Below are 22954 nucleotides of genomic sequence, written 5' to 3'. Positions count from 1 at the left end.
TCTTCCGTGTGTGATAGGCCACATGGAATACTGGAAACATCCAGTGTTGCACACAGACTCAGTTTGGATGCTGTCTCTGACTCTGCTCTTAACTACCATATATATCTAAAATTGGGTGGTTAAGCCCTGTCAACCTGTTTCCTCATTTGCAATAAAAAGAAGAGGAAGAAGAAGAAGGAGAAAGAGAAGGAGAAGGAGGAAGAAGGAAGAAGGAAGAAGAAGAAAAAGAAAAAAGAAGATCAAGAAGGGTAGGGGAAGAAGGAGGAGGAGAAATCACCTATCCCAGGATTACAAGTTGAGGATTCACTTGTGAGGTGCTTGTAGTAGAGTTAATACTCAAAAATATTAGTTGCAACCTCTTTGGTGCATCAGTGGCCCATCGAAAAGGCATGCAATTGCTGCAAGAAAACCTGTGTTCTACTTAAGTGTCTTCCCAGAAGAGTGGGGGGTCACTTCTCTGCTTAGGGCCTCTTTGGCACTCTACCTCAAGTTCTCCTATTTGTGATATTAGCCTATTTTTTTCTTCCTTTTTCAAAAAACAATTTCAAACATAACAGAAGAGAGAACTGAAATGAACTCTTTGCACCCATCACTAGTTTCAACAATCAATAACACCTACCTCCCCTCATTTTTTTTTGTCCTAAAATATTTTAAAGCAAATTCTAGTCATCAGGTCATTTCACCTATAAATACTCTGGTGTGTGTAATAGATAAAAATGTTAACGAACATAGCTACAATATTTTTATCACACCCAACAAGATTAAGAACTTTTCATTAATATAACACCCAGTTCATGTTTATTTTTTTCCGATTGTCTTGAAAATGTCTTTTTATTGTTGATTTGATTCCCATTAGATTCAATTGTAAGATCTCTTAGGTACTTTTTTTTTTTTTTTTTACACTGGCTTGCTTTGACATACTCTGTTTTCAGTGAAAATACTAGAAAAATGAGGAAGTCCTTACTTCCTGAAAGTCTCCTGATTCACTTTCCTGAACCCTTTCAAAATAACATAAAAACAAGTTCCTCCGTTTGGGGTGTTTTTAAATGACAAAAACAGTCCCCTCACCTTTATAGCAGCTTTGAAATAAATTGGTTCCTCTAACAGCTTTCAAAATCCAACAATGATTCAAGTTAAGAAGAAAGACAGGATTTGCTTTGGTTCTTGTTTTAGAAGGTAAAAATTTCTGGGCATCCTTCTTTTCAGAAAGACTTTTTATGCCCTCCCACCTGCTTTTTGAAATCCAACAACCATAAAATTTACTCTATCCTCCCCCCCACCCCCCTTTTTTCCTCTCTCCCTCACACACTCTGTTTCTTTTTAGCAGCAACATACAGACCGGCCATGTTAGAGAGATGAAAATAAAGCTTCCTTAACGTTGTATGTGTCTTTGAAGTACATCCGTGCATTTTTTTTTAGTACCTAACAATTCCTCCCTTGTAGCCCTCAGCCCCTCATATCACCCTCTCCCATATCTTGATTAACATCTCAGTCTCTGAAAATGCACAAAGATGCCTGGCTACCTCGCCCTGCTTTCAGCCTCACGGGGCTCAGTCTCTTTCTCTCTTTGGGTAAGTTACACTGCGCATCTGCATGCTTCTGAGGGTCCAGAAAGGCAGCCATGACTGGAAGAGGATGGGGGTAGGGGCAGGAAAGATGTGGCTGGAGCTTCTCTTTGGTGCCCTTGGGAAGAAAGGTGCCTGAACTGGGGAGACAGTGGTGGGGACTGTATGAGGCTGGGACTGCTTGGTCACAGAAATGCTCGGTGTTGCTCAGGGATGACAGTTGTCAGGGGAGCCGATTTTTGTTTGGATAGCCTTGAATTGGACCTGTGTGTGTGTGTATTGAGGGTGGGGGGAGCAGGCATGTAGATCCATCCAGAGGCTATGGATTTTTTAAAATGCTGCTGCAAACGTGGGGTCCTGAGACTTAATGCTCCTTTAAGGAGCTTCTTTTGTGAACCTTGATCCTTGGAATCTGCTGGATTTATGGTATTAGGAGACACTGTGTGGGGTAGTTGGGGGCTGAAGGTTGAATCTGGGTCTGGCTTCCTGGAAACCTATTATCACTGATTTTTTGCAATGTGTTGGGGAGTGAGTGGGAAGCTTGAGGAATGATCTCTGGATTGTGAGGAGATTTACTGCCACAGACACTGACAGAGAAGGCACCTCTGTCTTGGGCCACATGGAGTTGGGGAAGGGTCAGGTGAAGAGATCCAGAAGAAAAAAAAGGAAAAGGAAATCAAGGGCCAGTGAGGCCGTGGCCCTTTAAGACCATGTCTCAGAGATGTCCAGCCCAGTCTTGCCTTGCAGACTGCCCTCTCAAGTGATTCAAATGTTAATTTCATATTTGACCATTCATGGATTTTTTGGTGGATAGGTGGGCTAGATAGTTATTCGCAATATTGCTTTATAGGTAGTTTCATTCTTGCTCCTAAACGTATTCATTGCTGGCATAGCAGTTGGCAGCGAAGTCCAAGGATTGTCAGTGGGAATATTCCCCATCACATAGCCTCTGTCTCCCTCCCTCCCTCCCTCCCTCCCTCTGGTGTGCTGTGCTGGATAGATTATTTGGCAGGAGTGCTAAACAGAGACAGTGCAGAGCCCCTGGAAGCCTACATGATAAGACTTATTAACTTTGCTGAGTTACTGGACATACTAACAACAGAGCTGGTATGTGTGACAGGAAAAAAGAGCATGAACCGTGGAATCTGATCTGGATTGGAGGCCACCTTTGTCATTTATTTCATATCCATGGGCAAGTTACTCAAACCCTCTGAGCTTCAGTGCTTTTATGGGTAAACTGGAGAATACCTGCCGCGTGGGTTTTTGTGTCTGGCATGTAAGTGAGTCAGGTGCTCAACAATAGGTTAATAACCTTTATGAATGTATTTCACATGCCCAGGCACTGTACAACTTGTTTTGTCCTTGCAGTAGTCAGTAATTGTATGAAGTAGATACTGTTATTATCCTCATGTTACAGGTGAGGAAACAGGTATAGAGAAGTTAAGTAACTTGCCCAATAAGGTCATATGATGAGTTTAAAGTGAGCTGAGATTTGAATGCCTGTTTGTCTGACTGCAGCAAGTTCTTAACTGTTGACCTCTAATGCTCCCAATGTTCGAGAAATGTTACTGCTCTATTAACCTAATTGATCAGAGAATCTCAATTACATGCAAAAAGTTGGGGATGAAGGACCGGGGACCTCCATCTGGAGTTAGGGGGAGCTTCCTGCAGGAGAGAGGCAGCTTTATTTAAGTGAAGGGGCTCCATAACCAGGAGGAGGATGTGACTTAGGGAAAGATGGATTCTGGGGTGAGGATGATAGGGCATGGAGGCTGTGACGTTGTGATGGGAGGAAGCTGAAGCCTCTGCAAACATGGGTGAGGAGAGGATGCGGGCAGGGAAATGCTGAACATAAGTTGACTGGTGCTGTGGTGAGGCTCACTCTAGCACTCCAAGGCTGAGGGCTGAGGTGGAGAATGAAACTTTGGGGGTTGTAGTAGCATCAGTCCTCAAGATGGAGGGATGCTATAAGTGACAAGGGAGGATACTGTCAGGGACTGAGTTGGTGAGGATGACTACACAGCTGGCAAAGGGGAAAAGCTGGGCAATCTGCTGTACACAACAAAAGCATGGAAGACTAGTTTTTAGCTAGAAACAATTAAAATGATTGGGCTGTCCCAGAGTTTTTCTCAAGACCATTGGCTCTATGGTCATTGGCTTGGTTACCAAAGTTTGGGTTATGTTGGGCAAAGCCAGAAGTGGAGACTGGTCCTCACTCAGGCCCACTGAACATATCTGCTGTTGGGACCCAGACACAGCGGGGAGGGGGCGATGCCGTTCCTTTCTTCTACAGACTGCTACTGAGTGTCACATATTGTTCTGGGTCCAGGGATGCCAGGATGAATAAGAATCAGTTCCTCAGAGCCTTAGGAGAGATGCAGGCACATAAACAAACAATAGTAACCCAGCATTGAATATGCTGAGTAATAGTGGCTAACTTTTGTCCTGGACTATGTGCCAGGCACTGCTGTGAACTTTATACACTAGTAAGTTATTGAATCCTCACAACAGCCCCAAAATGGAGGTCCTATTGTTGTACCCCATTTCATAGGTGTGGAAACTGTGGTGCTGGGAGGTTAACTATGTTGCCTAAGATCAGATCAGGGCACTAAGAGCCCTGGTCTAGGCCACTATGCCATTCTGACTTCCAGCCATATGGAATCGGTAGAACAGGGCTGGGGAGAGGACACAGGCACTGGGAGCCTGTCAGGTGATACTTTTTGAGCTGGCATCTGCAGTATAAGTGGGAGGATCCCAGGTGCAGAAGGGTGAATTAGCTTCCCAACTTGAGGCAAAAATGTGTTACGTTGTCAAAAAAGGAACAGTGAGAGAGGGTGGTGTTTTCAGGAAAGTAAGAACTCTGGGGTCACTGGAGTGGAGGAAGTATGGAGGGTTGGAAGCTGGCAGGACAGGACATGAGCATGGAGTCTGGTCCCAGAGTGCAAAGGGCTTGGAAACCGAGTGCAGGGGCCTGGACTTGATCCTGAGAGCAACAGGAAGCCAGTGGAGGTTTGGGGTGAATTTCTGTCATGGCTGCACAGGAGTGGACTGGGCCTTGAGGGAAGCCCAGGGTAGGTCTGAATGGTAAGTCAGTGCAGGGATCAGGGGCTGGGGTCCACACTTGCTTGAGAGGCCGGGGCTGCCCCAGGAAACAGTGTGGTCCAGAAGATCTTAGAGGTAATTTCTCTGCTTACACTCTCACTCCTTTTTTTTAACCAAGCAGAAAGTAAACCTGCTTCATAGTTTGATACAGGGTTGGAAAGAGGAGTGAGGAGAATTAGCTTCTAGTCTGCAAGAGATAGTGTTTGGCAAGAGGTGAGCAAACTTTTGTGATTGCTGTAAGATGAACCAGTGAAAACAGTGAATGACAATGGGGCCTGAGGGCCAGAGGAACATGGGGAGGCCTGGCACTAGTGCGGTTTGGAACTAAGATAAAAATCTACATCCTTATTGCACCCCTGTTGATCATCACTTCCAAGAGATCCAGGCCCCAGGTCTGGCTGGTGCCAAACAAACAACCAGGAAGACTACGGGCTTCCCTTGTATGGAAGTTCCTTTAAACAGAAACATTCGCCTTTGGCAAGCAAGCCTGCACAGAAGTGGTGGCTGGACCTACTATGTAGATAGCAGGAGGTCTGATCCTGGGGACACCCTGAAAAACAATCACACCCTCCCTACCCGGCCTCAATCCCTCAACCTTCTGTCTAGAACCTGGCATCCTGGGTTCAAATCTAGCTTTGCTGCTCAGCTAACTTGGGCTAATCATTTAACTGCTTTTTGCTTAATTTCCTCATTGGGAAGGTGGAGGTGTAATAGTGTTGTAAGTATTAAACATGGTAATACCTACAGAGTGCTTAAACAGTGCCTATAACACAGTAAGCACCTTGTTGTTATTATATCCTTTTGTAGCCCTAGCTGTGGATTGGGTACTTTCCTGAAGCTGCGGAATTCATCAAGTGATCAAGATTTTGCTTACAGCTCTGACCTTGTTGGGATGGTTTACTTGTTTTTAATGAGGGCCTGGATGGGTGAAAGGCCTAAAGCTCCCGGCTTGAGCCTGAGATCCAGGTGAGGTGTTATGGACCAGGAGTCAGAAACATGGTTCTGATCCCAGCTTGCCCCATACTCTGTGTGTGTGTGTGTGTGTGTCTCTCTCTCTCTCAGGGCCTCACTTTCCCCACTGGTAAGACAGTGGGGCTAGGTCTACAATTCCTGAGGGTTCCTGCTGTGGCTTCCTCTGAATGGTAACTCCCTGTTCCTTTACTCTGCAGTTGGGACTTGGCTGTGGACCTTTCTGACCAGTAGAGGGCATGCGTATTCCACCTAGTATGCTTCCTGCAGGCCCTCAATGTCCTGGATTCTGGGGAAGGACCCTACGTTGCACCTCTCTGTACCCACTCCTGCCAGCCACCAAAGGCCCATTGGTCCCCATGTCGCTGACCTCCTACATGGCAGGGTGCTGTCTTCTTCAATATGAATGGTGCTGTCTCATTGGGTTCAAGTTCTAATAGGAATGATGTCATGGGCTAAGACAGGACAGAGGCCAAGGATGGATGGGTCAGCCAGATTTACAGCTCCTACTTCCTGGTGTCACTTGGAGGCTCCTTTGGCTGGGGACCCTGGGAAGGTAGCAGACCCTCTCAAGAGAAAGTGCTAGAGAAGCAGAGAGTTCCTAGGAGATGAGGTAAGCTCAGGACAAGGCCCCGCCAGGTTCCTTCTCTGCAGATTTCTCTGCCTGTGCAGAGCGGGGGCGGAGACGGCATTTTCTGCACACCTTCTCCTTGCCTGGAGCTGTGCAAGGTGCTTTCATAATGGCTATGAATGTGGAGAGAGAAGAACCGGGCTTTGTTCTTCTTGGTGGGCCTACTCACCCTCTCCAGTTCATACTCCCCTAATGAGCACCTTAGTGCATACCTGGGAGACCTGGCCTTGCAGGTGGGTCTGCATGCCTATCCCATCTAGGCTAGGACTTCTTCGTTACAGCTTCCAGGGCCAGCAGTTCAGAGTGTCTCCTGCTCTTAAGTTCTGCCTACTGGCCTGGCCACTCATCCTAAGGGCCAGGCTGGGCAGAAGGACTTGGTATCTCCCCTTCCAGGCTGCAGTGGGATGGGGCCCTGCAGCTTTGCGCAACAGAACAATTGGAAAATGGAGTCCTGCAGGGGCCATGCTCTGAGGTGCCCTCTGCCAGGAGACTGCCTCAGAGCCCTTCCTGTCTAGGTGAATGGGTCTCGAGGAGAATTTAAGATGAGCGCTCCCAATTGTTGAGCACTTACTATCAGGCAGACTGCACTGTGCTTTATATATTTTGTCTTGTTTAATTATTGTAACAACGCCAGGACGTGGGGTCATCAGCTGCATTCTACAGAGGAGGGGAAAGAGGCTTAGAGGGTGAAGGATCTTGCCCATGGTCTTGCAACTGATCGAAGGCAGAGCTGGGGTTGAACTCACATCTGATCAGACCTCTATGTGTATACTAGTCCTGTAGAGACAGGAACAGCTTTTGCCTGGACAGCTTCCTAGTTGCCCCTGCTCCCAGTCCCTAGTGGTTTCCTGTCTCACTCCAAGAAATTAGATTTGAGTCCATGTTCAGGCCCACAGACCCTGAACTTTGTCCCTGCCTTACTCTTGGACCTCAGGTCTCACCATATACCCTCTTGATCACACTATTCCTTATGCCTCAAACACACGAAACTCAATGTAACCACTGGGACTTTCCTTTTGATATTCTACTGTCTTGGAACTTGAGTCCTTCAAACTTCAAACAGCTCACTCCCTCAGTTTAGCCAGGGGCCACCTGCATGTCAACTACTCAGAGCAGTCTTTCCTGACTTCTGATAAAAAACACACTATTACCTTGTTTTATTTCTTACAACTCTTGCCATGTATCACTACCAAAAGTCACATTATTCTTTTCTTTCCTTGTTAACTTCTGTCCCCTCCCTAGAATACAAGCTCCATGTTGCAGCAGCTCTGCCTGTCTGGTTCACAACAATATCTGCCAGGGCCTAGACTGAGAACATAGTAGGTAGTTTATAAATATTTGGTAAATGAGTGAATGAATGATTGATGCTAAACATTACTGTTTGTCCTCTATAAATAAATTAATCTTTTGGGATGAGGCTTTGCCAGTATCGGCAGAGAATCTTAGAATTAAGGCCAGGATTCAAGTAAGGCAAGTGAGGTGCCTGGGTGTAAAATTTAAAGAGGCATTGCATGACCTTGAGAGTGTGTGTCCCCTTAAAGCAGGGATGTCCAACTCATTTTCTCCAGGGACCACATCAGCCTTGTGGTTGCCTTCAAAGGGCCAAATGTAATTTCAACTCCTTAACAGTTAAGGAATAGTTACATTTATACAGTCCTAAAATTATTTTGGCTCTTTGCAGGTCACTGGGAGGCTGATGTGGCCCCCGGTGAAAATGAGGTTGACACCCCTGCCTTAAAGTTTGTGCTGCAGGCTTTCTGTCCCATAGAGGGCACTGCAGCTTTAGCTTACAGCTTCACCCTAGCTAGACTCTGCTCTGCTTAGAATGTCAGAATGGCACCGGCCTTTCTCAGTCCCATATCCAGCTCTCCTACACTGGGTAGAATTCCACAGAAATCTGCTGTCCCCTCCCTGTTGATCAGGTTTTTTTCTGCAGCATTTCCAGGCCTGACCTCTCCAAAGGGACTCTTGTCCTTGTAGACCCATCACTTGGTCACTTGGTCCCTTGGTCTCTTCTTCTGGGGTACCTCTTCCCTCCCACTGCTTGTTTGCCCTCTTCCCTGCCTGCTGGAAACCTGGGGATGGTAAAGGAGCTGGGCTGGGCACTGCTCTGGCCTTGGGGCACAGAGTGTGAGGCCTTCGGAGTTTCTATTTGTCCTCAGTGCTCAGTGCTGCAGAAATGGTTGGAAATGGTGGAGAAGATGGGAGAAACTGACGCCAGCTCAGTGAAATTTTTTTTCCAAGGTAGCAGGCAGCAATGGCAGGACTGGAGCAGGATGGCTAGGGGGAGGGGCTGCCCAATAATGGTCTTAGGAAAGGCTTGAGGCCATTTGTCCCTGCTTGACAGATGATTTAGTGTCTCTCTACCCCAGCCTTGTTCTCTCCCTATTTTACCCCCAGGGCCACATCAGTTACTCCTTATGAGCTTTGCCCACTCCACCCTGCCCCCTTGCTAATTTCAGCCATAAGGGACCCAGCCCTTGGCCATAGCTCTGCTCCACTTCTCACCAGCTATGGCAGGCTTGCCTTTCCCTGGTCCTGTCAGCCAGAATACTCACCAGCTTGTGGATTTGTCCGTAGTGCCACCAGGGCGGAACATGGAAGTCACAGTACCTACTACCCTCAATGTGCTCAATGGCTCTGATGCCCGCCTGGCCTGCACCTTCAACTCCTGCTACACAGTGAACCACAAACAGTTCTCCCTGAACTGGACTTACCAGGAGTGTAGTAATTGCTCTGAGGAGATGGTGAGTCCTGGGATGTAGGTAGGGTTGGGGAAGGAGGCAGGAGCCCATGCATCATGAGGCCCACCTTTCCCACCACCTGCCCCTACACTGGACCAGGACCCTGTAGTACCTTGGTGGGCTGTTTGCTCCATAGGGCTTCGGCCAAAGGGGTGTTGTCATGTCCGGGTGGCCCTGGGAGGGGTGGTGGAGGTCTGGAGCTAACTGTCTGTCTTCCAGGTAAAAGAGTACATGGGAGGGGGGCATCCCATTCTCCTTGCAGCTCCTTGCTCATCCAGTCCCCCATCTTGTCCCTTGCGCACCTCTAGTTCCTCCAGTTCCGCATGAAGATCATTAATCTGAAGTTGGAGCGATTTCGAGACCGCGTGGAGTTTTCGGGGAACCCTGGCAAATACGATGTGTCAGTGACGCTGAAAAACGTGCGAATCGAGGATGAAGGCCTATATAACTGCTATATCATGAATCCACCTGACCGCCACCGTGGCCATGGCAGGATCCACCTGCAGGTCCTCATGGAAGGTGAGGGGCAGGCAGAGGGGAGCAGGGCTGCAATGGCTGCAGTGCAGACCCCTGACTGCTCCTGGCCAGTGACTCTCCACAACTGTTCTCTAGTGGCATTAGCTCAGGGCTCCTTGGGAGAGGCTGTGTCTTCCTGAGCAGAGGGATCAACAGCTTGTGTTGGGTACAGAGCATCTATATTCCTCCCTCCAGCGCTTAAGAACATGGGAACATGTCTCAGAGAGTCCTTATAATGCTATCAATCATGATCATGATCTTAGGAATCATTATAGGAGCATTCATTTATGGGACACTTACTATGCTCTGTTATAGGACTAAACTCTATATGCATTATCATATTTCATCCTCATAAAACATTATGAGGGAGGTACTGTTATTTTACAAATGAGGAAACTGAGGCTTAGAGAGCATGTTATCTAAGATCACACAATTAGTAACAAAATCAGGACTCAATTTTGGGTCTATTTGATCTCAAAATCCATGCTCTTAAATACTGCCTTATACTGCCCTCCCCTGAGGCTTCTGGGCATCCTGGGATTTGGGGGGTGGGGTACTTAGAGATAAACAGCCTGGGTTGATTTTTGGTTTTGCCCACAGTTCTTTCTGGAGGAGAGTAAAATCAGGAGCACCCCACACATACTGTGGGAGCAGGGGACAGTGGGCAGGCTCCCTTTTCCAGCTCTAGTGTTCAGTGAGTCTCTTTCTTTTCCCTCTCCAGAGCCCCCTGAGCGGGATTCCACAGTGGCAGTGATCGTGGGAGCCTCTGTGGGGGGGTTCCTGGCTGTGGTCATCTTGGTGCTGATGATAGTGAAGTGCGTGAGGAGGAAAAAAGAGCAGAAACTGAGCACGGATGACCTGAAGACTGAGGAGGAGGGCAAGACAGATGGTGAGGGCAATGCTGACGGTGGTGCCAAGTAACAGGTGGCTGTCCCTGCGGCCCCCTCATGCCCTGTTCTCCCTGTGGCCCCCTTGTGCCCTTTCTCCCACTCCACCTTGTACAGCGTGCCCCTGCCTGCCCTCTCTGGTGTGCTTCTCTCAAACCAGGATCCCAGGGCCAACCTGGTACCTCCTGAACCCCTCACTTTGTATTCCCCACTCTGCACCAAGAGTAACCCACCTTTCTTTAATTTGAGAAAACTGCCATGGTGTACGGTGTGTGTGTGGCCCCTGGGGGAGGGAGAAGTGGGTTCAAAACTGCCAGTCCCTGAGAGAAGGCAAGAGGCATGTGTGAGGGCCCCAGGGAGAAGGGGCCCAGGGTGAGCAGTAGTGGAGGAGAGGGTCAGCTGTCCAGCCTGCTCAGTGCACGGATGCATCTGGTAGCAGCTTCAGAGAAGACCCATGAGTGGGATATGGGCTCTACTCCCAGCCTAGAGCAGCCTTGTCAGGCCAGGGGGTAGCGACGTGTTCCTTTAACTTGGAGGTGGGGCATATTAAAGGGACAACTGTGCATTTTCTGAGCATTGAAGGAAAGCCAAAACCAGAGGCAAATGGAGATGAACCTTGGTCCAGGGAGCTCTGCTTTCATCTTCTCCATTGATGGCTGCTACCCCAGAAGCCTGTGGTTTTCTGTTGGCTGGTGATGCCTTCAGATTTTTGGTGAGAGTGTACTGAAGAGCTCAGCTGAATCATGGTGGGCCGTGCTGTCCAAGTCATTTTCCACCACAGCTGCCCACCAACAGGAGATAAATTTCCATCAGCCAAGGGACTGCTGAGGTGGGGCTCAGTTGTAAAATGAGCTTACTGCAGACTGCCTTCTCTAACAGGATGACCATCAGTCTGGGCTGGGAGCAGCCAAGGTGCAGAGATGAGGAGGGGCTGGGTGCCACGGGCAGAGAACTTGATGTGCAGAGTGGGGGCTTCATTTGGAGCTTCTGTTCAGACTTTCCCAGTTACCCTCAGCAATTTTTAGCTGACTTCTGACTAGAGACCAGGGAAGGGAATGCCCTAAGGGAAGCATGGGGGGAGATGCTGTGGCCATGTCACATCTAGAGCCATGTTACATCCTCCTCACCCCAACAATACTCTTGTGGAAAAGAAAGTAGCATTTGTGGGGATCCAACATTCACTGCCATTTTATTCACAGTTTAGAGGGTAGCTCAAAAGAGGGAGAGAAACTGATGATGTAAAGAATGCTACCTTGGAGATCAACTAGCCAAGTCACTCATACTACAGATGGGGAAATTGAGGTTCAAACTGACAAAAATAGAGGGTCCTGTCATCTTCTCTGACTCCTCAGTCTCCAGTTTGAATTCACAGAGCCCTAGTTGTCCTTGTGGGAGGGGCCTCTGTGGACTGGGAGGGAAGGAGGGAGGGAGGTGAGGTGAGGTGAGGGAGGTATACTCACCTCCCAGGAGCCCAGCCTGTCCAGGCTGTGACTGAGGCAGGGATGGGATGATGACAATGAAGACAGAGCCACTGGCAATGCCCCATCCCATGCCCTAGGCTGAGCCTCTTCCCGGCTTTCCAGGAGCTCAGGTCCTGCCCAGGCTCAGGGAGTCAAAGCTCAGAGCAGGAATGAGTCTGGGGGAAAGGGGTGGAGACCAGACAGTGACAGTCTCAGGGACCATTCTCTGCCCCTGCCAATTAGATGGTCAGTTTGGGGAGGGAGCATATAGGAGATTTAGTTTAATTCACTTCCATTTATTGAGTATCTCCTATGTGCCAGGCACTGTGTTAGGTGCTGGGGATGTACACAAAGCCATAACAGAGTTGGGAACTGCCAGGTCAGCCCCGTGGGAACCAAGATTAATTTTTTTGGTGCATCTAATTCCGTCTACGCAGTTACTACTTCCAGGGCTGGAATTGGGGAAGAAGGAAGAGATTGCAGAATCTGAGCCCTGGGAAGGAAGGAATGGGAAGAAAGGAGGATGATACAACAGGGAAGAGGGTGAGAAGCCAGGCATAGTGGAGGGTGGCCAGCCAGCCAGCCAGATAGCTCCTGGGTGGGTTGGGTCCAGCCCACCCTGAAATTCTAATTCTTCTGTTCAGTACCTAACTGCCAATCAACACACTGCCAGTGGGGGTCAGCTAAGCCTCCAGAATGCCCCGGGGCAAGCAGACATCACCCATCTTTCAAGACAACCAGCGGAGAGGGGAGGGGTAGGTGTGGATAACTCATGCCAGCTGAAACCAAGGGTGTTTGTTTGCACTTCTATAGTTTGCAGATAGCACTTTTTGGCAACCTTTCAAGTACCCTTCTCCTGGGACAAGTGAGGACGAGTTCTGATGCTGGCTGGGGACCTTTCTTTTTCCAGGACTCATAACATTTAGCACAATTATTTGTAAGATTCCTTAGGTTTATTCCAAGAAATACTAACTCTCTGTAAAGTGGCCCAAGACTTCTGGGTTCCTTCTCTTCTCTGCCGTGACCCAGTGGGGCCTAGGGAGGGCAAGTCCTCTCCACAGGCCTCAGGGGCCCGAGCAGATGAAGATGGACCAGGAACCACCTATGCCCCAGGTGCCCACCCTCATATGCACCTTTTTCTCAAGCCTCTTAGAATCTCCTCCAGAAGTCTCATAGAGCTGCCTCCCCCAGGGCAGTGAGGTTGGGAACAAAGTCAAGCTTTTGTTAACAGAGGTGGGAAAGTATGAGATGTTTCCACAGCTGCCAGCTCTCTACTTTGCTTTCTAGTTTGTACCAGCAAGCTGTTTCTTTTTCTGCACTGTGGAGTTCAAGCCCTACTCTGGCTGCATGTTGCCGTTACTGCACTCTGCTGGGTCCAGTCTGCTGGTTTTCTCAACTGCCCCACCTCTCCTGCTCTCTCAGAACCCCCTATTTGTCTGTTCTTTTTAATCAAGGGTCATTGTAAAGAGAGGTGGGCTGGCCAGCCCATGGAATTTAGCTTTTAAGAACAAAGCACAATTATTCAGGATTAAAATGCCTTGAGGTGCCTTGGAACTGGCTTTGGAAATTTCTGCCCCCTAGATATGGACTAATCACATTTATTCCCAATTAATACAAAGGAAAAGCTGATTGGATCCATATTTCTCCCTGTTAATCTCCTTGGGGAGGTTGGGCTGGTAAGTATTTACAAAGTCAGGTTAAGCAGGTGGACAATTGAAAATACTGGCCAGGTCCAAAGGATAGTCCCAGGCCATGGGAATGGCTTGGTGCAGTTGGAACGGGTGATAAATCAAGAAACTTTCCTTTCTACTTATGTCTTAAGGATAGACAGCCTGTATCTCTTGCTGTGCCTCTTGCTGATGTCTTCCTTTATTAAAGCTTGCTGATGCATTTGTACACAGTCTATACATAGGGATAGGTATATTATATATACACGAATATAAAACATCTCACTACACCCACCCCAAAAGATACATTGGGGAGGGAAACAATCATTTCTCAATGTTTTGAGTTGAATCACCAAAGTCAAATTATGGAATGTTTTTGTTCCTCTTTGTGCACTTGGAGGAGACAACTCAACTACTTATGTACTCTCAAGGTTTTATGTACTCTCAAGGTTTTATGTACTATAGGGTGGTTGGAAGAGGTGGTGGGAGAGAAACTTAAATGGTTCCCTGTGGCCCAGCTGCTGGGATGTGTCTGCTTTTTGGAGCACAGTGGTGTTTGTTTATTTGTTTGTTTGTTTGCAGTTTGTCTTCTCCATTGGATCTATTGCTATAATAAACAGATTGTCTTCCCTGAGCTTTCCTTGAGTGTGGCTTTTTTCAGCATGCAGAGTGGAGTAAGTTGAGGCTTTGCCAGGATCCTGACTCTTGGCACTCCTTTCCTGGTAAAACTTAATATTGCCAGATCCCCACCAAGGATGAGGTTTTAGTCTACTCTTATTGACGTGTTTCATCTCTTCCCCTTTGCCTTCCCAGAATCCTGGAAGACTCTCAGAAGCACCTTGGGGACAGGGTGGCTGAAAACTACTTCTTGAAGGGCTCTTGGTTATTTCTGGGATGATGACAATCCTTTTTTTTTAATTTTTTAAATTTTATTTATTTATTTTTAGAGAGGGAAGGGAGGGAGAGAGAGAGAGAGAGAGAGAAACATCAATGTGCTGTTGCTGGGGGCCGTGGCCTGCAACCCAGGCATGTGCCCTGACTGGGAATCAAACCTGCAATGCTTTGATTTGCAGCCCGTGCTTAATCCACTGAGCTATACCAACCAGGGCTTGATGACAATCTTTTAAGCCTCCTAGGGCTAACTGTTACACTGATGTTGTCTATTCTCTCTGCACACAGATGGATCATCCTTCCTGTCCTGTTTCTAAGCCATGTCTAACTAGGCAGACATCTCTTTTGCCTGTTCTGGACTCAGAGGAAAAATAGATGACAGCTGATCACAGTTTGCCCTCTTGCAACTTCATAACCAATGGTGGCGGGTGGGGGAGGAAGAGTCAGGTTATTCATGTCCCATCTGCATACTGCTGTATCCTGTTTACATACCACTGAGTCAGCCCTACGTTCAGGACCAAAGGCAATCCCTGGCCTAGGGGCTCCACTATTGCAGACACACTTGGTCTTTTTCTCTCTTGGTCCCTGTTTTTATATCTTTTTGTATTTTATTCTCTCATACACACACATACTCATGTACTTTCCAAATAAGAAAAGTCTCAATTTTCTGAATGACAAGGTAATGCCAAAGTGGTTGGTTCCTACATTTCTCCTGGTTTGTCATTTCTCTTTGCTCCCTGGTGACTTACAGACCTATGCCATGGTTAGTGGCCAGATACATTTTAGAATATTCCAGAAGGATCCTGACATTGATAGTCCTAACGCCTGCAAGGATTACTACTGCTACGAAGAGACAAGCCAGACAGGAAGTGGCAGGATTATATAGTGGTGGCTGGTATTTAATAGAACCAAAGTTACCTTGGTTTGAAAGGGTGTCTGTCCTCTGGAAGCTTCCAAAAATGGGATGTTGGAGAGGGTGCTTTACTGCTGAACAGTCAGGGAAACTGAACCAGGGGAATAGACCAGCAGCAAAAGGCACTGGGGATTCTTGCTTGTACCCTCTGGGGTAGAGATAGCATCTTTCTCATTCTACAGTTTTTCCCCCAGAACACTTGGGAGGACACTTTGGAGCTGGGCCTGGCTTTTGGGATTTGGTTCAATCATCTCCCCTAAATTAATCTCTTGCTGCTTGGAGCCTGGGGGAGTAGTTCTGGTTGCAGAATGAGCTGCCTTGTGGGGGAAAGGCTAGCTCCCACTCTAGGGCTTAGCATTGGTCATCAGCTTTCTGTGTCCCCCAACTGAGATGGAGGTGCCTGTGCAAGAACCTCTCAATTCTCACTGCTCCTTCACTTCCCACTGACACCCCCCGCAGGGCTCAGGTGGAGCCACTGGCTTTCAGAGTCCCAGGACAGGTCTTGAGTGGGGGTAAGTTGATTTTTATAACCTCAGAGATGAGAGGGGGGTCCAGGGACTATCTGGCCAAACCTCCTGATTTTCCTAAAGGGGAAACTGCGGACTAAAACAGGAAGTGACTTGCTTAAACCCACATGACATGCCAAGGACAAAGACAGAATTGCCCACCAGGTTCCAAATCAGCTGGTCTTTCAACACTTAACACCCAGTCTGGCCTAGCACATAGCTTAGCACACATCAGCCCAAGCTCCTGACTGCCCCTCCCCAGCAGGGCCTGAGTTTAACTAGAAGAGGCCCCCACGCTTCCTGTAAGGGCTCAGTTTTTAAAGCTGAGATTCAGAGAGAGAAAGTGATTCTCCCTAAGTCACACAGTTGGCTAATGACAGAGCCTAGGCTGAAACCCAAGTCTCTTTTTCCCAGGTAAAGTCCTTCACCAGGCTGACCTGATGTTCACAGGCAAGAAGATATACCTGTTAGCTCCCATTTCCAGAGTCCCATTCCCATACTCAATAGTGTGACTGATTTCTATATGGGCCACTCTTAGGCCATTTGTTTTCCTCTCATCTTGAGGGAATGGGGGTAGTATCTAAGAAACTTCAGGTGAGAGGAGGCTGGGACAATGCCTGGTGGGGTACGAGCTGGGCAGCCTGATTGGCATTTTGCGGGCTTCAGAAGGACTGCTGGCAGGGCTCCGCAGAAAGTCTCAGATGGCTCTATGCTGTCACTCCCCACAGATCCCTCACCCTGAAACCCACCAGGTTTTAGTCACTCCTGGCTGCCTGCTACCATGCTAATGTCAGGGCATTAAGCATTTTGTTGGGATAGGCCCGACTACCCAGTGGATAAAAGCTTCAGGAGGACTTGAGGAAGGAAGCCCAGCTGAAAAATACATCCTGGCACCTTGACATGGCATGTAGATTTGGTCCTAAAATAGATTAGCTTAGCCTAGCCTAGGGCCCACTTCCCTGCAGAGCTGTGGAGAGCTCTGGCTACAACAGGGAGAAAGATGGGATGGAGGGGGTAGGAATAGATGAGGTGGGCATGGGAGAGTAGTTATGCTGGGTGTGGGTAGCTTGGAAAAGCAGCTTTTCCTTTTCTCTGGCAATAAAGACCTGAAGAGTCCAGGAGGTGCTGGGAGAAGGGGCAAGTGGACACTGGACATCAGCTTGGCTACTTGGGATTCTATGGGACAGGTTTTCCCTTATATCAATGGCAAAGTCACCTTTACCCCAACCACAGCTGCCTCTGTTTCTCAGCTGGACAAATTTCCTGTAAACAGATGGCACAGGACTAGGAAGTGTTTGCCTCAACAGATTGAGAGTCACTCCTGTGGGAAAATGGGCAGATCAAGAGGGTGTGTTCCATCTGGATGGGAAACATGCATGACAGCTGTAGGCTGATACACTGGCTGTGGCTGTAGCCACAGGGGAGAGGGATTAGACATGCCCCCCTGTACCCCAAGGCAAAACATTAGGGCTGGCACACAGAGACATCAATTGAATGTAAATCAGAGCTGTGCAGAGGGTTGAGTTTCTCTGCAGTAATGAGATCCCCATTCTGGAATGTACTCAAGCATGACTTGGGGGTTGTTGAGAATATTCATATGCCAGGGCACACTTTTAGATGCCTTCTACTGACAATGACCCTCTGCAGTTCTCATTTTAGGATTCAAATGATAGAAGTGGAATTAACTATTGCTTGCCTGAAGATAAATATGACACCTGCACCTGTCCCTCTGCCTTCTTACTTAGTCATGTTTTTCACCAGGCCACTTCTGTACGTTTGTTCTCCTTTACCCTATTCATCTTTACCCAATTTATCAGCAGTTGGGAGAGGGGATGTGGCAAGCCCCATGCACAGTGAGAAATAGGCTGGGAGAGGGTGGAAATTAGGAGCTAAGTACCCTTAGGAATTTCTTTCTAAAGATCAGGCCAAGTTTAACTTTCATCCTTGGCCCTCCATCCAGGGCAAAGCTTCCCCTGTCCTTACAGCCAAGACTGTAGACAAAAAGTGACAGCCCTCTTCTCTTCTCCTCCCTTCACCCTCTCAGCTTCACCAAAGTCTTCCCCCTTCTCATCCCTGCCCCACAGGATGCACGCACCATGTGGGCCCTCCACCATCCCTAACGCTGCTGGGAAGGGCTGTGTGATGGATTTATATCCGGCCTGAAAGGGCTTGGAGCAGGGGCTGGAGGGTGGAGGGGTGAGGTGAGAAAGTTTCGGCTGCCTAAGTGAGTGCCTGGCTCTGAGCTAAGTGCTCTATGTGTGTCAGCCGGTTTAATCCTCAGGACAGCTTCCCAAATAGGCATTCTTTTCCCACTTTCACAGATGAGGAGACCAAGGTTCTGCTATTCTAAGTACATGTATATACAACATGACATGGCTAGAAAAGAGCAGAGAGGTCAAACTCAGACTTTGGTGTGACACCAAATCTATTACACCACATTGTGAGAAAGGACAGTGGACTGGCCTCTTGCAGTCCACAGACTCAGGGGAGTGTGGAGAAAGGGTGATTTATAGCTAACCTCAAAGTGACTGTGGACAACATGGTAAAGGTGACAGTGTTTGGAAGTAGAGGCAAAGCCGTCTGAGTAGGTTCCTAATATTCCACTCTGCCTCTTGAATCCACAGCTCTATGCAAACAGCTCTGACCTCTGCTGGCCACCTTTTCTCTTGGCTTCTGAAAGCCTGTAAAAACCACTTCTTCACCTGCTGGCCAGTTGTCGCCCTGTCCCTACCCCTCCTCCTTGGCCTGTGTCACATTTCAACTTCTCCAAGTTACCCTTCACTCCAGGGAGACGCTCCTCTACTCCCACACTTCCTTTCTCTCAGTTTCTCCATCTCTCCCCGACCTTCTTCCCCTGCCACATCTCATCTCCTACTCCAGATCCTCCCTCTCTCCTCACTTTGCAAGATCACTGCTCCTGCACTAAAATGTTCATAGCTGATGGGGCCAGAACATTCAGGGAGCATGTCTGGCACTGCATACCATTTTACACTCCTCTCACTGCCCAGTTCAGGGTCAGGACTAGGTCTTGGGTTCCAGGAGGACATCTCCATTCAGCTGACAAGGCAGTCCCATGGGCAGCCAGGCTGAATGACAAACCCTCCCAATGCCTCTAGCACTCAGCCTTCCTGTGCCCCCACTGTCCCTTTATGGGAGTGTAGGCGGCATGGTAACCTATGCAGCAGAGAGGTAAACACAGCTCTGGGCTACTAGGTAGATTGGTTAAGACTCTGCCCTGGGGCTTCACCTCCCATCCCAGTGTGCCCCAGAACAAAGAGATGCCCATGACTCACCCCATTTCTGAGCTGCTGTGGGGAAGCAGATGCCTGCTCCTGAAAGTTGGCATACACCCCTATCTAGTTCAGGACTATCCAGTGAGCATCTCCCTGGTCAGGATATTTCAGCTCTTTCCTCCCTCTGCCTTCTAATTAGTTTATCCGTCTGGGGCTCTCCACTCCCCTTTGCCTGAAAGGATGTTTGGACACAATGAGGCAGAAAACAAAAAGCGGAAGAAAGAGATGGAGGAGGTAGCTGCCTACCTACCTGTGCCCAGGACCCTTAGAAAGTGGAGATGGGTGAGGAGGGTTCAGGAGGAAGGGCTAATCTTTATTCTAACTTGCTGATTTGAGGTGGGCTGGGGAGCAGTGGGTGAGTGGCCAGTACCAGTTCCATGCTAGACTGCTAAGCTGCACGCCTGATGGTTGGTTTGGTGCATGCTGTCCTGTTAACCCCCGTGGTACCTGCCAGACTTCAGTAGATGCAGAGACTGTGGCTGAAGACAAGCCGGCACTCTGAGCTGGATGGAAAAATTAGTGAGTAGGGATGGGCAGGGAATAAACAGACCTAGATACACTGGAAGGAGTTATTCCAGGTAGTACCTGGCAGCCCCAAACTGAAAGGCAGAAGGATTTGGGGGCATTTAACTTCAAGTTAACACATGCAGAGAGTCTCAGTTCCCACCACCCTGAGGTTGCACCCTGCTTATAACCAGAGGGATGCTTAGTGAAAGTGGAGAGGGGAAGCAGCTCCAGGGGTTTACCCAGGCTGGCTGGTAGAAGAGGAGCTGTGAGGTGCGGATGCGAGGGCTCCCTGCAGAGACTGTGTTCTTTGCCTCTAAGAGCCCAGTCAGGCTGTTACTGCAATGTCCTACAGGAGCCAGGAGCTGCTAGGACTTATGGGGGATGAGGGGGAGAGGCAGGCATCAGGCAAGGGCAATAAGGGAACCAGAGGGGAGGAGGCTCCCTGTGAGGCTCTTGTTACTTAGGAACCCCTCTCAAAATAGCTCAGGAAACCTCATCAGAGCTCTCCCTTTCCCTTCCTCCCCTGCTGGGGGCTTGGCTGGCTTTCTGGGAACTGCCAGGAGATGGAAACTTTTATCTCCCCACCATGGTAGAAGGGGGGACTGTCCCCATGGGTGAGTCCATGTAAGAACATCTCTCAGAGGCCAGGAGCTGGAGCTCTGCTCCCATTACTGCTGGTGCCACTTCCCCATTACACGCCGACCCCCTATACCTGTTCTCCCTCCTAGCTCCAATCCAGTTCCCTGGGGGGGCAGGAACTGAGGGCATCACCTGGCCTCAGGGCTGTTGGACTAACTGCAGCAAAGAACCTACATGACCTTCCTCCCCAAAGAAAATAATCTCCTTCCCCTTAAATCTAGGGCCTATCTCTTCCGGCCTGAGCTCCTTGACAGCTCCTTGGCATGGGCTCGATCCCTCTCTGCATCCTTGAAAACTTGCTCCCAGGGTATTTCTGAGCCAGTTCCTCTAAGACCTGAGTGTGCACTACCCATCACCAAGAATCAAGATTATTGGGGTATAGCTGAGGGCTATATTTATGCCACCATCTCCACCCTCAAGGGACTTTCAGTAGAAGAGAAAGGGATGACGGTGTTCTTCCCCAAGCAGTTCTTCCCATCTGCACCCACAGACTGGGGGCTCCTGAGTGGGTGAATCAGGCAGGGTTCCTCAAAGAGATACTTTTCAAAAGGAGAGAAGGAACTCACCTTTTGTTGCCCCTCCCCTGGCATCCTCTCCCCTGGTACCCTCAGGAGGATCCTACAAGCTTGATTAATGGACGAGTGTTTTGAGAATTTTTGAGGAAAGTGCTCTATAAATGTAAAAATCCTCCTGTTGCTAGTGCATTTCTCAAGCACTTTCCCCAGCTGCAGAGCCCTCCTGAAGTTCTTTAGAGGAGAACTTGGGGTTCAGAGGTGCAAAGCAGATAACAGAAGAGGTCCTAAGCCTGGCTTTAAGAGTCACTTTCTCTGTGACCTTGAGCCACACATTTGACCACTCTGGGCCTGTTTCTTCATCTGTGAAGTATGTGGGTTTTCCAAGGACCTGTCTGGCTCTAAGAACGGGTGAACAGTAAGGCAGCAAGGAAGGTAGAGGTCAAACAGTAAACTGGTAGGTACCTTTTCCTGTCACCAGGATCTAAAGATATCCAGGCAGCTCTAGCCCCTCCCCTCCTACTCAGGGCAGGGGTCACTTTCCTTCCCTTTTGGCTCACCTCCTGTCTCACCTCAGCCTCCTGCTCTGAGAAATATGACCCCTGCTGTAAAAATAGAGTGGGCAGTGTGTATGCTTGGGCCTGTTGACCTAGTGTCAGGAACTGCCCAGGAAAGGACAGAGTGAGTGTGCAAACCTGGAGATGGAAAGAGACTTAGCCTTTTGGGGCCACAGACCTCTTTGAGAATAGTAAGAGATAAAATATACTGTAGACTTACTTTATGCCTAGCACTCTGCTAAGCACTTTCACATGCAATAATATCTCAGTCAGTCTTCATAGTCAGGTCCATTTCTGATGTTTGCAAGACCTGGGGTGAATGTACAAATGGAAATTACATATCTGTCTAAATATAAGTTATAAATTAAGATAACAAAGTGTTACAATTTACCTGTTATCCCCTCCCCCTTTGGTTGATTTTCTTTGTCTTAACTTTAAGACTAAGTCCCAAAACCATCACTTGGTCCACTGTTGTCTGGTCCTAAGGAACAAGTGCTCTTTCCATGGTTGGGCAGCTCCTGGCCTCTGAGCAAAGCTCCACCTGCATGCCACATTCCCTCTAGTTCCCACCCCTGCGAACAGCTGCCCTTTGCCTGTGAGTGCACATCTGCATGGTCAGCTCCTAAAAGGATACTGGAGCATGGCCTGGAAGAGGAAGTGCACAAATGCACCTATCCCACAAACTCCTTTTCCAGTGAGGAGTATGGCCAGAGGAGGGTCAGAAGGAGGCCTTCTAAACTCAAGAGTCCTGGGCTGAGGCTTCTGTTGCTCAGATCTAAGGGTGCCATTGCTCTTAACAATCCCAGGAGATAAATATCATTATTTTCAGTATTTACAGATGAGGCTTCTGCAGAAGTTGCATAACTTGCTCAAGGTTATAGCATAATAAATGCTGGAGCTAGAATTTGACTCTCCAGTGCCTGACTCCAGAGCCATGACACTCTCACAGGTATGCAGAAGAAAGGCAGAGAGCTTCTCCTCAGAAAACAACAACAAAAAAACAAATATACCTGCAGCATTTCCCACATAACCTCAAGGGGTTTCTCTGAAGCCCACCAGGGACCAGGGTTAAGAAGGTGGGTGGTGGGGAGCCGTAACAGGTGGGGGAGGGACTATAGCAGGGGACATACTGTGGAGTGGGAGCAGGTTTTCAAGTTTGAACCAGTTTTCAAGCATGAAAAAAAACGGAGAGTCAGGATGTCAGACAGGATTTGTGGTAGAGGGAGGAAGTTTAATGGTTGGGAAGGGGGAGGCTATCAGACATTAGCTACCAAACTACTCCCAAAAGCATTCCTCCTTTTTAACTCAAGACTGGAAAAAAGGCCTGCACCTTGGCAGTCTCACCTCAGCCCTCTCACCTGCCTGACCCCCAAGCCGGGAACCCGAAACAGAGCCCAAGATAGGCTTCCCGGATTCTAAAGGAGATCAAAGAAACTTTTGGAGGAGGATGAAAAGGCAGAATTTGAGGGGCACCTCCTATGTGGGAAAATGAGAAGTAGGGGTGCCGCTAGAGGGTGAAACAGGGAGAGGATCGGGTGCGTCTGACCTGATTCCCTAACCGGGGGCACCACGATTTCCCCGGTGTCTATGAAGAA

The 22954-nt window shown here is 48.6% G+C and overlaps 1 protein-coding gene across 3 annotated transcripts; it reads left to right on the top strand.

Moving 5' to 3' along the window:
• Window positions 1-1318: 1318 nt before the first annotated feature.
• SCN2B (sodium voltage-gated channel beta subunit 2) lies at window positions 1319-14810 on the top strand. 3 transcript variants are annotated; one of them, XM_045839842.1, is made up of 5 exons: window positions 1319-1571; window positions 8848-9014; window positions 9320-9530; window positions 10249-10416; window positions 14721-14810. In XM_045839842.1, the coding sequence occupies exons 1-5, from the start codon at window positions 1502-1504 to the stop codon at window positions 14747-14749; spliced, it is 645 nt and encodes a 214-aa protein (XP_045695798.1). In that variant the 5' UTR covers window positions 1319-1501; the 3' UTR covers window positions 14750-14810. The 3 variants fall into 3 exon arrangements, with proteins under 3 accessions (XP_045695798.1, XP_045695807.1, XP_045695795.1); XM_045839851.1 differs by lacking the exon at window positions 14721-14810 and adding an exon at window positions 5475-5633 and having other exon boundaries at window positions 10249-14175; XM_045839839.1 differs by lacking the exon at window positions 14721-14810 and having other exon boundaries at window positions 10249-14175.
• The last annotated feature ends 8144 nt before the right edge of the window (window positions 14811-22954 follow it).

The sequence above is a fragment of the Phyllostomus hastatus genome, unplaced genomic scaffold, assembly GCF_019186645.2.
Source record: "Phyllostomus hastatus isolate PE091 unplaced genomic scaffold, TTU_PhHast_1.1 phas_contig_113, whole genome shotgun sequence".
Classification (NCBI taxonomy): domain Eukaryota; kingdom Metazoa; phylum Chordata; class Mammalia; order Chiroptera; family Phyllostomidae; genus Phyllostomus; species Phyllostomus hastatus.
Note: the sequence above shows the minus strand (reverse complement) of the source record. Positions and strands in the feature narration are given on the sequence as shown.

What these genes read in the sequence shown, in the direction of transcription:
- SCN2B (XM_045839839.1), top strand. Translation starts at nt 1,502, where the DNA reads ATGCACAAAGATGCCTGGCTACCTCGCCCTGCTTTCAGCCTCACGGGG. An exon ending in CAGTCTCTTTCTCTCTTTGG is followed by an intron (nt 1,572 to 8,847) that starts GTAAGTTACACT and finishes ATTTGTCCGTAG; the next exon opens with TGCCACCAGGGCGGAACATG. An exon ending in GTAATTGCTCTGAGGAGATG is followed by an intron (nt 9,015 to 9,319) that starts GTGAGTCCTGGG and finishes GCGCACCTCTAG; the next exon opens with TTCCTCCAGTTCCGCATGAA.